The sequence below is a fragment of the Carcharhinus amblyrhynchos genome, chromosome 15 (genome assembly GCF_965287045.1).
Source record: "Carcharhinus amblyrhynchos chromosome 15, sCarAmb.v2.hapA, whole genome shotgun sequence".
In the NCBI taxonomy this organism is placed as follows: Eukaryota; Metazoa; Chordata; class Chondrichthyes; order Carcharhiniformes; family Carcharhinidae; genus Carcharhinus; species Carcharhinus amblyrhynchos.
This window is the reverse complement of record NC_137338.1, coordinates 28,021,009-28,034,745: the sequence shown is the minus strand read 5'-3', so window position 1 is coordinate 28,034,745 and position 13,737 is coordinate 28,021,009. Positions and strand designations below refer to the sequence as shown.

The 13,737-nt window shown below is 42.0% G+C and overlaps 1 protein-coding gene across 4 annotated transcripts in view; it reads left to right on the top strand.

The window, feature by feature from the left end:
* itsn1 (intersectin 1 (SH3 domain protein)) overlaps nt 1-13,737 on the top strand; it is a 198,043-nt gene that overhangs the window by 163,295 nt on the left and 21,011 nt on the right. For all 4 annotated transcript variants that reach the window (XM_080203673.1, XM_080203672.1, XM_080203671.1 and 1 more), the window contains 5 exons: nt 5,784-5,905; nt 7,109-7,215; nt 10,677-10,860; nt 11,742-11,840; nt 12,792-12,959. In XM_080203673.1, coding sequence (XP_080059799.1) covers nt 5,784-5,905; nt 7,109-7,215; nt 10,677-10,860; nt 11,742-11,840; nt 12,792-12,959 — 680 coding nt within the window. The remainder of the gene's footprint in view (nt 1-5,783; nt 5,906-7,108; nt 7,216-10,676; nt 10,861-11,741; nt 11,841-12,791; nt 12,960-13,737) is intronic.

The following is a 13,737-nucleotide window of genomic DNA, read 5'->3' as shown; positions in this document are numbered from 1 at the left end:
GATTCCCGCCTTGGGTCACTGTCTCTGTGGAGTTCCTCCCACATTCTGAAAGACGTGCTAGTTAGGTGCATTGACCTAAACAGGCATTGGATTGTGGTGGCTAGGGGAATTTCACAGTAACTTCATTGCAGTGTTAATGTAAGCCTTATTTGTGACTAATAAATTAACTTAACTTTAACTTTAAACAGTTAGGATTTCAGTGGTGCCTGAAGTTTTTGACCCCCTTCTGCCAAACAAATCTGATAAAAATGGAGTTGTGTGGCTATCATTAATCATTTGACCTAAATGATGTCAAGCTTGAGTGTTGTTGGAACATTCAGGCAAATGGGGAGTATTCCATTACATTCCTGACTTGTGCCTTGTAGATGGTGAACAGAATAAGTCAGGAGGTGAGTTACTGACTGTAAAATTCCCAGTCTCTGACGCTTGTGGCTATAGTATTTATCTGACTTGTTCAGTTTAGTTTCCAGTCAATGGTAACCGCCAGGCTATTGATGGGGGAGGATCAAAAATAATACTGTTGAACATCAAGGAGAAGTCATCGGACACCCTCTTCTGGAAATGATCATTGCCCAGTCTTCATGTGGTCTTCGCTCAAGAAGCTCAACACCATCCAGGAGAAAGTAACCTGCTTAATTGGCACCCCTTCCACAAATGTTCAATCCCTCCACCCCCAGTGGCAGCTATGTGTACCATTTACAAAATGCATAGCAGGAGCTAACCAAGGCTCCTTGGACACAACCTTCCAAACACACAACCCCTACCACCTAGAAGGGCAAGTGCAGCAGACATATGGGAACACTACCACCTGGAAGTTCCCCTCCAACCCTCTCTCCATTCTGACTTGGAAATATATTGCTGTACCTTGATTGTTGCTGGGTCAAAATCCTGGAGTTCCCTCACTAACAGCACTGTCGGTGTACCGACACCACATGGACTGCAGTGGTTCAAAAAGGTGGCTCACCATCACCTTCCCGAGGGCAATTAGAGATGGGCAATGAATGCTGGCCTAGAAGATAAAGCCCACATCCCATGAATTAAGAGGACTTTATAGTGTTGACTGAGAGTCAAGCAGTGCAGAAAAGGCCCTCCAGCCTATTGAGCCTGCAACGACAATAACTACAACTAAAGATGCGCTAATCTGACTTTCCTGCACTTGTCCCATGTCCTGAATGTTATATCTCAAGTGTTCATCCAAATATATTTTAAAAGTAAGGTTTCTGACCTCCAATACCTTCCCAGGCAGTGCATTTCCAGATTCCCACCATCCTCTGAAAAAGTTTTTTCTCAAGTCCCCTCTGAATCTCCTGCTTCTTACCCTAAAAACTGTGCCCCTTCGTGATAGATTCCTCAACCAAGGGGAACAGCTGCCCTGTACTCACCTTGCCCATACCCCTCATAATCTCATACACCTCAATCATCCCCCCCCCCAGCCTTCTCTGCTCTAAAGAAAACAATCCAAGCTTATCTACTCTCTCCTTATAGCTTAAATGCTCCATCTCAGGCAATGTCCTGCAGATTCTCCTCTGTACCCCTCTAGTGCAATCACAGCCTTTCTAGAGCGAGATGACCAGAACTGCACACACTAACTGTGATCTAACCAACACTCTGCACGACTCCAACATCACCTCCGCGCTTTTGTACTCTGTATCACGACTGATGAAAGCAAGTGTTCCATATGCTTTCTTAATTGTGCTACTCATGTGCTCTGCTGACTTCAGGGATCTTGAATCCTGAGGATTCCTTCAGAATCTTCTCCAAAGTTTCCCTGCCACTCATATGAGGCTCACTGATCTGTTAATTTCCTGGTTCATCTCTACCACTCTTCCTGAAAAATGGAACCACGTTAGCCATCATTTTGCTACCAAATAAACCTGTTGGACTTTAACCTGGTGTTGTGAGACTTCTTACTGACTTTCCCCAGTGGCCAGCAAGGAATTAAAAAATTGTGTCAAAGCCCCTGCAATTTCCTACCTCATTTCACAGAACAGCCTGGGATGCAATTCATCTCGGCCAGGGAATTTGTGCATTTTATGTCTTTCTCCCTCATCCAGAATTGAATTGCCCTAGACATCCAGAGTTCCCTGAACTTATTGCCCCTACATTTCCCCCTAAAAACCACATGTTGGAACCTGTACTGTCCCCAGCTCCTTTTTGAATGTTTTCCACTGCGTGCTGCAGACTTTCCTGCAAGGAGCTGTTGCCAGTCAACTTTGGCCAGACCTTACTTTATTTTAATAAAACCTGCCTTCCCTCAATCCAAAGTCATCTTTTGCAGGCTGTATTTCTCTGTAACAAGTTTGAACCATACTGTGTAGTGATTGCTATCACTAAAATGCTCCCTTCCCCACTGAACACTTATCTGGCTTCAGTCCTCAAAACCAGATCCAGCACTGTGCCATCCCTTGTTGGGCCTTCTACATGTTGATACAAAAAAAACTTCTCTGGATACATTTCAAGAAATCCACCCCTTTATCACTATTCCAGTTGATGCTGGGAAAGTTGAAATCCCCCCATATAATTACCCAATTATTACTCTTGTGCATCTCTGTGAACAGTCTACATATTTGCTCCTGTTTCTCTGGGCCGATAATACATTCCCAATAATGTGGCTGTCCCCTTCACATTCCTAAGTTCTACCCACAAAGCGTTGTTTGAAAACCCTTCCAAGATATTATCTCTCCTTATTTCAGTAATTGACTCCTTCATTACATCCTCCCCTGTCTCACCTAAAGATCATATACCCCGGAATGTTGAGTTGCCAGTCCGTCCCTTCCCTAAACCATGTTTCTGTGATGGCAACAATATCACATTTCCACGTGTCAATCCACCTATTACATTCCTAGTATTAAAGACCATCTAGTCTTGCCTTACTCTCATGACACACAACATAGCTGAACTCACTCTGACCAGCTTCTTTTGCTTAGCATGGTGTGTCTCTACTTCACCAAAATTCTGTGTCCCTTCCTCCAGCCAGACGAGTTTAAACTCTTCTCAGCGGCACTAGCAAGGATGGTGGCTCCAGTGTGATTCCAGTCCCATTTGACTGACTGTGCTCTTGTCATGTTTGGTGACTCAATCAAAACCAAGTGATCTGCCCAGTTTTTTTCTTTTTCATATTGGTTTTGATACAAAAAATGGCTTGAGGTAGTTAAGAGTCCAATACGTTGTTAAAGGGCTGGCATCATAGGCTAGACAGGGTACAGATTTCTTCCCTGTATAGCATTATTAGACTGGATATGTGTTTAGATGCTGTAAGAGAGGCAATTGTGGGTTTGTACTTGCTGTTAGTGGAATGTGCTGCTAAAGTTCATTCAAATATTATTTAGCACTGTCTGATTTTACCTTAAGCAGCTATTTATATTTGTACATCAGGAAAGCATCCTGAGATGCTTTCGAGAGAGAAGTTTACAAGGGCAAGAGGTGTGTTAAGAGAACTGGGAAAGTGACCCAAAAGTATACTCAAGAAGATGTTTAAAAAAGTTGATGGGAGTGAAAGCTAGAGGAGTTAATGGGAGTGGTTCCTGGAGAGAGTGGCTGAGGCACTTGAAAGAACTGCAAAAGTCTTGGGCAAAGGGAGGATGGATGCAAGAGTCAGAGGATCGAAAGATTCGGAAGGCTAGAGAGGGGTGCAAAAGCCAAGCAGGTCATGGCAATGGAGATGAAGGCAATAGATCTAAATGCATTACATTTCAGGGGCCAGTTATTACAGGGATAAGGGTTATGCAGGACAGCACCAGTGAAGCCATGGATACCTCAATTTTGGTTGAAGGTTGTGGAGAAGGGAGATTTGGAACATGGCAGAGACAGCATATAAATCAAGATAGACACCAAAAGTGTGACTGAGCCTTGGTCAGTGGTTGGGGTTAAAAAGGAATGGCAGAAAGTGAAGCTGGAAACTTGAGTTAGATGCAACTATGCTGAGATTCTTCTTGGTTTAATTCAACCTGTGCGTGTGTAAGGAGGAGGCTGATGTCTGTCTGTCTGCACGTGTGTGTAGGGAGGAGGCCATCATCAGGGCATGATGACTAGAGGGTCGAGGACAATGCTTTCAGTTCTTCCCATGTTGAATTGCAGAAAATTGTGACTTGCCTACAATAAATTCAGTTGGGCAGTTTGGGAGTGCATAAATAGACAGGCGAGATGATGCCTGGTTTTATCAGCATACCTGCAAAAACTTACTGTCTGTTTATGGAGGATGTTATGAAGGAGTTGAGGGGAGCTGAGGAAGTTTAGAGTACGGGATTGAAAGAGAAGCCATTGCTGAAGCTACAATAACTGAATTTGAACGATAATGGCATCACACAAAATAAGTACTTCCTATGTTTAAATGGGTTTGAGTTCCTCTTGCTGATCACAAATCTCACTCCTAATATTTTCTTGATCTTTGAAGTTCTTTAAAGAGCCTGTCCCTAAAACTAACATAGGGAAAAAATGTTTGCTCAAAACCTGCTTAAAGGAACCTTATTGAATTAGTAAACACTTAAGGCAGGTGGAAAGGATTAAAGGATTTTGACCTTTACTTCTGCTTTCCAATCCTTTTCTTCTTGGGAAGTCACTCGGGATTAAGGATGGCTTGTTTCTACTCCAGTTTGAGTTCTGAGGTGGCTGATAAGTTCAATGTGCGATCTGCAGACTCTTCTACAAGCAAGGAAGGTGGTGCTTTGAAGGTTTGGATGGACGGATGGTTTGAAGGTTTGTGCCCTCCCTCCGACTACTCAATTTCACCTTTGCACGTCCCTGACAAAGTGCCTCAATGCCTTCACCAATTGCCTTCTCTATTTTGGTCGTCACAAGCCTGGGTCTCCCATGAGTTGGTAGGTATGTTTAACCTCTTTAGGGATGGTTTGAGGACATACCTAAAGTGTTTTCCTGGCACTCATCTGTTGTGACCAAGTTCCAATTGAGCAGTTGCTTCTGGTGTCAGGCATACAAGTGACGTGCCCTGTCGGGGAAACTGGTTTTGAATAATAACCACCCCAATGCTGGGTATGTTGGCTTGGAAAGAAAAACCATTGTTGGACTACATTTTTGTCACCAGATTTGGAGGATTTTGTAAAGGCAGGACTGGTCACACTTCTCCAGTGCTTTAAGGTTCTGATCATCCGAGTTTCCGGAAACTATTGGAGTGTGGGTATCACTGATGCCCGGCAAACCATGGCCTTGGTCTCAGGTTTGAGATCCTGGTGTTCAAATACTCTCTTCCTTAATTGGCTGAAGGTTGAGCTGGTGCATTGAAGGTGGGGATGAATTTCGTCATCAATGAGTCATCCAAGGTATGGAAATGGTCTAGGATCTCGCTGTTGACCTTAAGCGAGGGATCACAGTGTTGTGCTTTAGGAGCTGGTTGGAAGAGGACCTTAATTTTCCTGGTGTTTAGTGAAAGATCCATTTTCTCAGTCACTTTTTGAAATCATTTTAATGAGGTGACAGTGAGTTAATAATGGGTGGATATGCCGGTGTTGGGCTGGGGTAACCACAGTAAAAAGTTGACAACCTGGTGTTGTCAGACTTTTTACTGTGTTTAATAATGAGTGACAGTGAAATCAATGCCAAAATGTATTCTTTAAACTTTATCTTTGCACAATGGTATTTATCATTACAGTGAAAGGATATAGAACTTTTGGAGTGTTGTTTCTTTTTGAATTTCTCCCAACCTTTTATCAAGAGTAATAGGTTAATCTCATTGTTGGATGGCAGTTCAATTGTCTTAGCTGTCAATGAAAATATGTATATTAGAATGTTGTGATGCATATTATTTAGTCTTCCCCTCTTCTGTGTAGGGTGTGCTGACTTACATTTATTGGACATGCTAACTCCTTCTGAGCGGAAGCGACAGGGCTATGTCCATGAGCTCATCGTGACAGAAGAAAACTATGTTAGTGATCTGCAGCTAGTCACTGAGGTAAGATAAAGTTCTCTTGTGAACATGACGGAACACACAATTTTCAGCTTGTGCTAATAGATCAGGAGGTAAATGCCAGCTCTCAAATTCTCAGATTTACTGAATTCATTGAGTTTCCAGATCACTATTGAAGCTTCTAGAGTGTCTCGGATGCTTCAATGTCCTTTTTGTGGCATGGAGATTAGAAATGTGCACTGTACTGTTTCAAGTGAGGGCTGATGAGGATCCCATATAGGCTTAACATAACTGCTCTACACTTTGAATTCTGTATCCTTAGAAATTCGTCCCAGTGTTTTGTGTGTGTTTAATTACTTTATTGACCTATAGTGCTGCTTTTAATGGTTTATTCACATGCTCCAAGATCATCTTGCTCTCCTACTCCATTCAGTTTCTTATTCTTTAAGATGCAGGTGATGGTTTTATTTGTTACAACCAAAATGCGCCCCCTCAGAATTATCTGTGTTGAAGCTCATTTGCTACTTAATTCCTTTTGTGCAGGTTTTCCAATGTCATCTGTATTTTGTTGCATTCTTTCTCAATATTAGCCAACCACCATCCCACCTCCCCCAGGTTCCATCACTTTGTTAACATTTGCAAACTTTGATATTATGTTACTTTCCCCAAGTCCAAATCATTCAGTTATATTTTTAAACAATACAGTATTGAAATTTCCTGAAAGTACAATCTTCCAATAGTCACTGGTTGAGTAATTCAGAGATCCAGGGTAATGTTCTGGGGAACTGGGTTCGAATCCCACCACGACAGCTGGTGAAATTGAAATTCTATGAAAAATCTGGAATTAAGAGTCTAATGGTCACCATGAAACAATTGTCAAATGCTGTAAAAATCCATCTGGGTTCACTAATGTCCTTTCAGGAAGGAAATCTGCCATCCTTACCTGGCCTGGCCTACATGTAACTCCAGATCCACAGTAATGTGGTTGACTTTTAAACGCCCTCTGAAATGCAAACCACTCAGTTCATGGGCAATTCGGGATGGACAATAAATGCTGGCCCAGCCAGTGACAGCTGATATCCCACGAATGAATTTAAAAAAACACAGCAAACAAGTCTGTTCTACCCATAGGATAAACTGAGATTGCTGAATGATTTTGTTAACTATCTGTCATTTACTCAGCGAGAAAGTTTTGCTTCCTTTTAATTACATTGCTATTGCTGCCAATGATCTGCCTTGTTTCATTAGGTCTTTCAGAAACCATTACTAGACTCTGATCTGCTGACAGAGAAAGAAGTCGCCATGATTTTTGTTAACTGGAAGGAGCTCATCATGTGCAATATCAAGTTGTTGAAGTAGGTACCGTAATGGGCGTCACTTGATAATTTACAAGCCTTCCCACTGCCGTGTTCAATATCTCCTGGATGTGGGGTATGCAGATATGTTATTGTAAAAACCCATGGAATAGCATAGGGACCATCTCTTTGTTAAACAACATGTTCCAACTCTAATACTGGAATTACAATGAAGTTTATCATTCTATATAAAGGTATAGGAGTGTTAAATCTGACTGGGTCCAAACAAATGTGGCACTTTTTCAAGAAGTGATGGAATTGAGGTTGAAATACTTGATTCCAAGCATGGTGAATTTGAAATCTATCCTCAGACATCTTAGTGATGTCTTCATAGAATTCCTACTGTGCAGAAAGAGGCCATTCGGCCATTCAGCTTGCACCAACAACAATCGTACCCAGGCCCTATTCCTATAACCCCACATACTCACCCTGCTAATCCCCCTGACACTAAGGGACAACTTAGCATGGCCAATCAACCTAACCCACACATCTTTGAACAGTGGGAGGGAACCAGATGACCCGGAGGAGATCCCCGCAGACATGGGGAGAACGTACAAACTCCACACAGACAATCACCCAAGGCTGGAATTGAACCCAGGTCCCTGGCGCTGAGAATTTAAAGTTTAAACTTAGCCAGCATATCTTTTGGACTGTGGGAGGAAACCGGAGCACCCAGAAGAAACCCACGCAGGTATGGGTGGGGGGCACATGCAGACACCGCACAAAGAGTGACCACAGCTGGGAATCGAACCTGGATCCCTGGTGCTGAGAGATAGCAGTGTTGCCACTGTGCCTTGGTTGTTCTCAGCAGGTCGAGGAAGATTGGAGCTGATCAATTTCAGTTCTTTGTCCTAATAAACATGGGATTATGGATTGATATGGATTAAGCCTGCTTAAAAGCCAATTGTTGCAATGGGAAACATTTTCTTTTGTTGCAATATTGAGGTAGTACGTTTTGAGTTAATTATTCAGTTTTTAGTTTGCTTGTCGCGTAATCTGCCTTTGTGGGATACAGTAATATGAAACGGGTGATTTGTTCTCTTTTCATTTGGTACACATGGGGCATGTTAATTCCCACTATTGTGCAACTACATAAAATGTATCCAAGCAGCTCCAATCACAGCAGTCAGCATTTCAATTAAAATCACAGAGTTCTATCCTGAGAGCTTAATCTTTCATGTAGACCTTCAAAACCATTTTTGCAATTAGAATAACATGTTTCAAAGTAGTAAGATATCTTCAAATTTAGATGAAATTGAAGTGCTGAAGCAGTTCAATTGATGTTGCATTTTGCAATGATCCTTGACCAAATCCCAGGATGTTGGGGGGATCCAGTTAGGGACCAATAAGTTTTGTTTAAAGTAGACAAGGTTGAAATTCATGGCTTCGGAGCAAAGAAAATAAAAATTAATATACAAATTCAGAAAGTTAAAACAATTTACAATATGTCTATCTTATGCTCAAACATTCAGGGAAGTTATGAGGTATATGCAAATTATCAGACAAACTGTGGTTGAGCACACCAGACAAGGGAGCAATGACAGTTGCAACCAAGAAGGAGTCCATGGATCTTGCAAGAACCCACCCAGGCATCAAAAGTCAAACAATCAAGTTGAAAGTTTGTCTCATAAGGGATTCTTCGCCTCGTATCAGATGATCTCATCTTGGAATTCTCTACAAATGTTGCTCTCAGCTTGGCAGCTTTAACAATGACCCACCTCTCAGGGTTTTAATCTTACCTTCCAAGATTCCTTCTCCCTGGATTCCCGAGTCTGCACTTCAGATTCCATTTACTGGTGTAGTTTCAACTCTTGCTGGATAGCTGGCTTCACTCAACTGGCACTGCCCCTGAGTCTCTCCAAACTCTATATCCTGGCTGCATCCAGCTACATAGGAGTCCTAAGACTAGCCATCAGCCCTCTTTGATTTACCCGGTCTTCCCCTCTACACTGCTGATCAGAGTTAACAGCAGCACTCTGGCTACATGGAGCTCCCTCCAACCCTCGACTCTCCTGAGTCTAACTGCCTCAAGATGAGCCCACTGCCCCTTGAACTGATCTGGGAACCTACCAAAACACTCCCAAAGGGTCCCACTTCTGTCACTGGGCTGAATCTAGTACAACAAGCATTGAAACATCCTCATGCTGCCTCTTAAATGTCACAATCCCCTCATTTAGCACGTACAAACACAAATATCAATGATTTCATGACAGTTGTAAGATACTAGAATCTATCTATAGTCCCTGTATATGATCAGGATTAAATACATTCAGCAGTACATTTGACATCTGTAATGCATTGCAAATAAACACCTAAAATGACTTTGTACACTTGATGTGGGAAATTAATTCAGCTTGTAGGAATTTAATTTAGATTGCAGGACCTTAATTCAAATAACAAAGAATAAAGAAAATTATATCACAGGAACAGGCCCTTCAGCCCTCCAAGCCTGCACCGACCTTGCTGGTCGACTGAACTAAAACCCCCTACCCTTTCGGGAACCATATCACTCTACTCCCATCCTATACATGTATTTGTCAGGACGCCCCTTTAAAAGTCACTAGCGTATCCGCTTCCACTGCCTCCCCCAGCAGCGAGTTCCAGGCACCCGCCACCCTCTGTATAAAAAAAAATTTGCCTTTAAACCTTGTCCCTCGCACCTTAAACCTATGCCCCCCTAGTAATTGATTCTTCCATCCTGGGAAAAAGCTTTTGACCATCCATGTCCTCACAATCTTGTAGACTTCTATCAGGTTGCCCCTCAACCTCTATCATTCTAGTGAGACCAAACCAACTTTCTCCAATCTCTCCTCATAGCTAATGTCCTCCCTACCAGGCAACATCCTGTAAATCTTTTCTGTACCCTCTCCAAAGCCTCCACATCCTTCTGGTAATGCAGCGACCAGAATTGAACACTATATTCCAAGTGCGGCCTAACTAAGATTCTAAAAAGCTGCAACATGACTTGCCAATTTTTGAACTCAGTGCCCCAGCGATGAAGGCAAGTATGCCTTCTGCCTTTTTGACTACCTCCTCCACCTGCGTTGCCACTTTCAGTGACCTGTGTACCTGTACACCCAGATCCCTCTGCCTATCAATACTCTTAAGGGTTCTGCCAGATTCAGATTGTAGGAACTTAATTCTGATTGTAGGAACTTAATTCCGATCACAGGACCTTGAAACTGGAAAGGATGATTGTGAGTTAGTTGATCACTTTGAATCAAGTTAAATAGGCTGTTTTAAATTGATTAATTGATATTAACAAATGTTCACAGTATTTACACAAGCATGGATAATGATAGAAATAGATTCCTGACAATGCTTTGTCCAGAAAATGAAAATACAAGTAAAATAATGTTTAGTTTATTTAAAGATTCAGTTGAAATGAAATTATCAATTTGTTATACCTGTCTGCTTCTTGTCATCTATTCTAATGTGCCTCTGATTTTGCTTCACGATAGGGCACTGCGGGTAAGGAAGAAAATGTCGGGAGAGAGGATGCCAGTAAAAATGATTGGTGACATATTAACAGCACAACTGCCTCACATGCAGCCATATATCCGATTCTGCAGCTGTCAGCTTAATGGGGCAGCTCTCATCCAACAGAAGACTGATGAGGTTCCAGAATTTAAGGAATTTGTAAAAGTAAGGGATCATTGCATTCCCGTTGAAATGATCTCTGCATCACCTTGAGTTTACTTTCAAACGAAACCATTGATTTCAATCACGTTGTAATTCAGCAAAGCTTTACAATGCTTCTGAATCTGGTTCAGAAGATAGCGACGTCGCCTCTGCATCAAAAGCTTGTGAGCTCCATCTACAACACAGACCTGAACACACAATCTAGGTTGACACTTTCCTACAGCTTTAATAGGCTGTGCATTGCCAGAGGTATAGCCTTTCTGATGGGAGCTTGTTTGCCAGGAGACAATAGAGATCCTATTATTCAAACAAGACTGCAGCATTTGCCTGATCTCCTAGCCAAAGTTCCTCCCTCACCGCCAAAAGCAGATTGATTAATTAATTAATTAGTCTCACAAGTTACATTAATGTAGTTCTTTGTAATACATTAGCTTACATTAACACTGCAATAAAGTTTCTGTGAAAATCCCAGAGTCGCCTGTTCAGATACGCTGAGGGAGAATTTAGCATGGACAATGCACCTAACCAGCATGTCTCATGGACTGTGGCAGGAAACCCACACAGATACTCAGTTTTTTTTTTGTGGTATCTTGCAACAGAAACATTGTCTGCTCTATATACATACATGGTACTGAGTACACAAAGGAAAGAATTTGCATTTATATAGCACCTTTCAAGCTCAGGCCGTGTCTAAGCACTTCAAAGCTGATGAAGTATTTTGAGGTATAGTCACTGTTGTAATGTGAGAAATGGTTTACTTTGGTAATTGTGAAGCATTTTGGGATGTCCTAAGGATGTGATAATGCTCTGTACGGTATATAAAATGTGATTTTCTAAATATAGTGATGTTATTCCTGACATCTTGCTTACTTATATTATGACAGAGACTAGCAATGGACCCTCAATGTAAAGGCATGCCACTATCAAGTTTCCTACTGAAGCCAATGCAAAGGGTAACACGGTACCCATTAATAATTAAAAATGTAAGTACCTTGTGTGTACATCTTCCTACATGATTCATGTTAAAACTGTAACACGGTTTGTCACAATGTAGGAGGGAAGGCAATGGCAATGTGGTATTGTCACTGGACTAGTAATCCAGAGACCCAGGATAGTGGGGACCCAGGTTTGAATCCCACGTGGCAGATGGTGAAATTTGAATTCAATTAACATCTGGTATTAAGAATCTACTGATGATGATGAAACCATTGTCAATTGTCATAAAAACCCTCCTGGTTCACTAATGTCCCTTTGGGGAAGGAAATCTGCCTTCCTAAACTAGTCTGGCCTACATGCGACTCCAGAGCCACAGCAACATGGTTGACTCTTAACTGCCCTCTGAAATGGCCGACCAAGCCGTTCAATACAAGAGCAATTAGGAATGAGCAACAAATGCTGGCTGTAACGCTCACATCGCACAAACGGATAAAAAGACAACTTTTCAGTCTCTTATAATCGAACAGGCTAAATCAAGCACCCAGTTTTGTTACTGACCATTGCTTTTGCAGTGAAATAGACTATAAGGGAATTTTATTAGTTGGGACCGCTGTTGGGAGAAAGGTGGAGAAAGTATTTGTATTTGCTGAGCCAATAATGTAACATTTTTAAGAACAGATCAGCATTTATATGTTCTTGTGGCCTCTTTAACACCATTGTTTCTTTTGGAACAGCTTTAAAATTCCAACCTCGGGTTCCTGAGGCCATCATGTCTGCCAGAAAGATTCTGTTTTTCAAATGTGCTTTTGGCAACCAGGTCTCCGAAATGTTAGTAGCTGTGTAATCAGTTATTATTTCAACATTGCACTCTGCAAACTCTTTAAAACAGATCATATAGTTTATTTTCTGAAACGGGATATTAAAGGGACAACTCCCTCTTCAAGCCTTAAGTTCACTTGAATTTTAAAAAAAACTTTACTTCTGACTAAATATCCTAGATTCTGGAAAACACCCCAGAAAATCATCCCGATTTTAGCCACTTGAAACAGGCTCTGGAAAAAGCTGAGGAACTGTGTTCTCAGGTGAATGAGGGTGTGCGAGAAAAGGAAAATTCTGACAGGCTGGAGTGGATCCAGACACACGTGCAATGCGAAGGTCTATCTGAGGTAAGATAATGGAAGGAGCCAAAGTGTATTATATCTCTAAACAATTGAACGTTAATAATCTGCTCATTGTAGCAATGTTATTGGTACTGTTAAAAAAATCTCTGGATAAAAGCAAGTTTTTTTATGCATGGCAGATCATGTTTGCCAAACGTCATTGAATTTTTTTGATGAGGTGACTGAAAGGAAATCTGTGCAGCTGTTACTTGCATGAAATTTTGAACGGCATAGTGGTTAGCACTGGCGCCTCTCAGTGCCAGGGACCCTGGTTCGATTCCTGGCTTGGGTCACTGTCTGTGTGAATTTTATACATTCTCCCCATGTCTGCGTGGGTTTCCTCTGGGTGCTCCGGTTTCCTCCCACAGTTCAATGATGTGCCAGTTAGATTGATTGCCCCTGCTAAATTACCCCTTAGTGTCCCGGGATGCATAGGTTAGGGGGATTAGTGGGGTAAATATGTGGGGTTGCGGGGATAGGGTCTGGGTGGGATTGTTGTCATTGCAGACTCGATGGGCTGAATGGCCTCCTTGTGCACTTTAGAGATTCTATGAAATTTCGGAAGGCAGAGTTCCACAAAGGAGACTGTTGCTAAAGCTGAAGCTGGCTGAATTAGAGACAGATTATTTGACTTGGTTCAAAAGTTGCCTGAGCAGCAGAGATTGGAGACAGGGGGTAGCAGCCAGTCATTCCGAATGGTAGCATGTGGCTAGTATCCCATAATGATCTGTGTCAAAGTTTCAACTATTCATTATATTAACAAATGGCTGATAGGTTAGAAAGC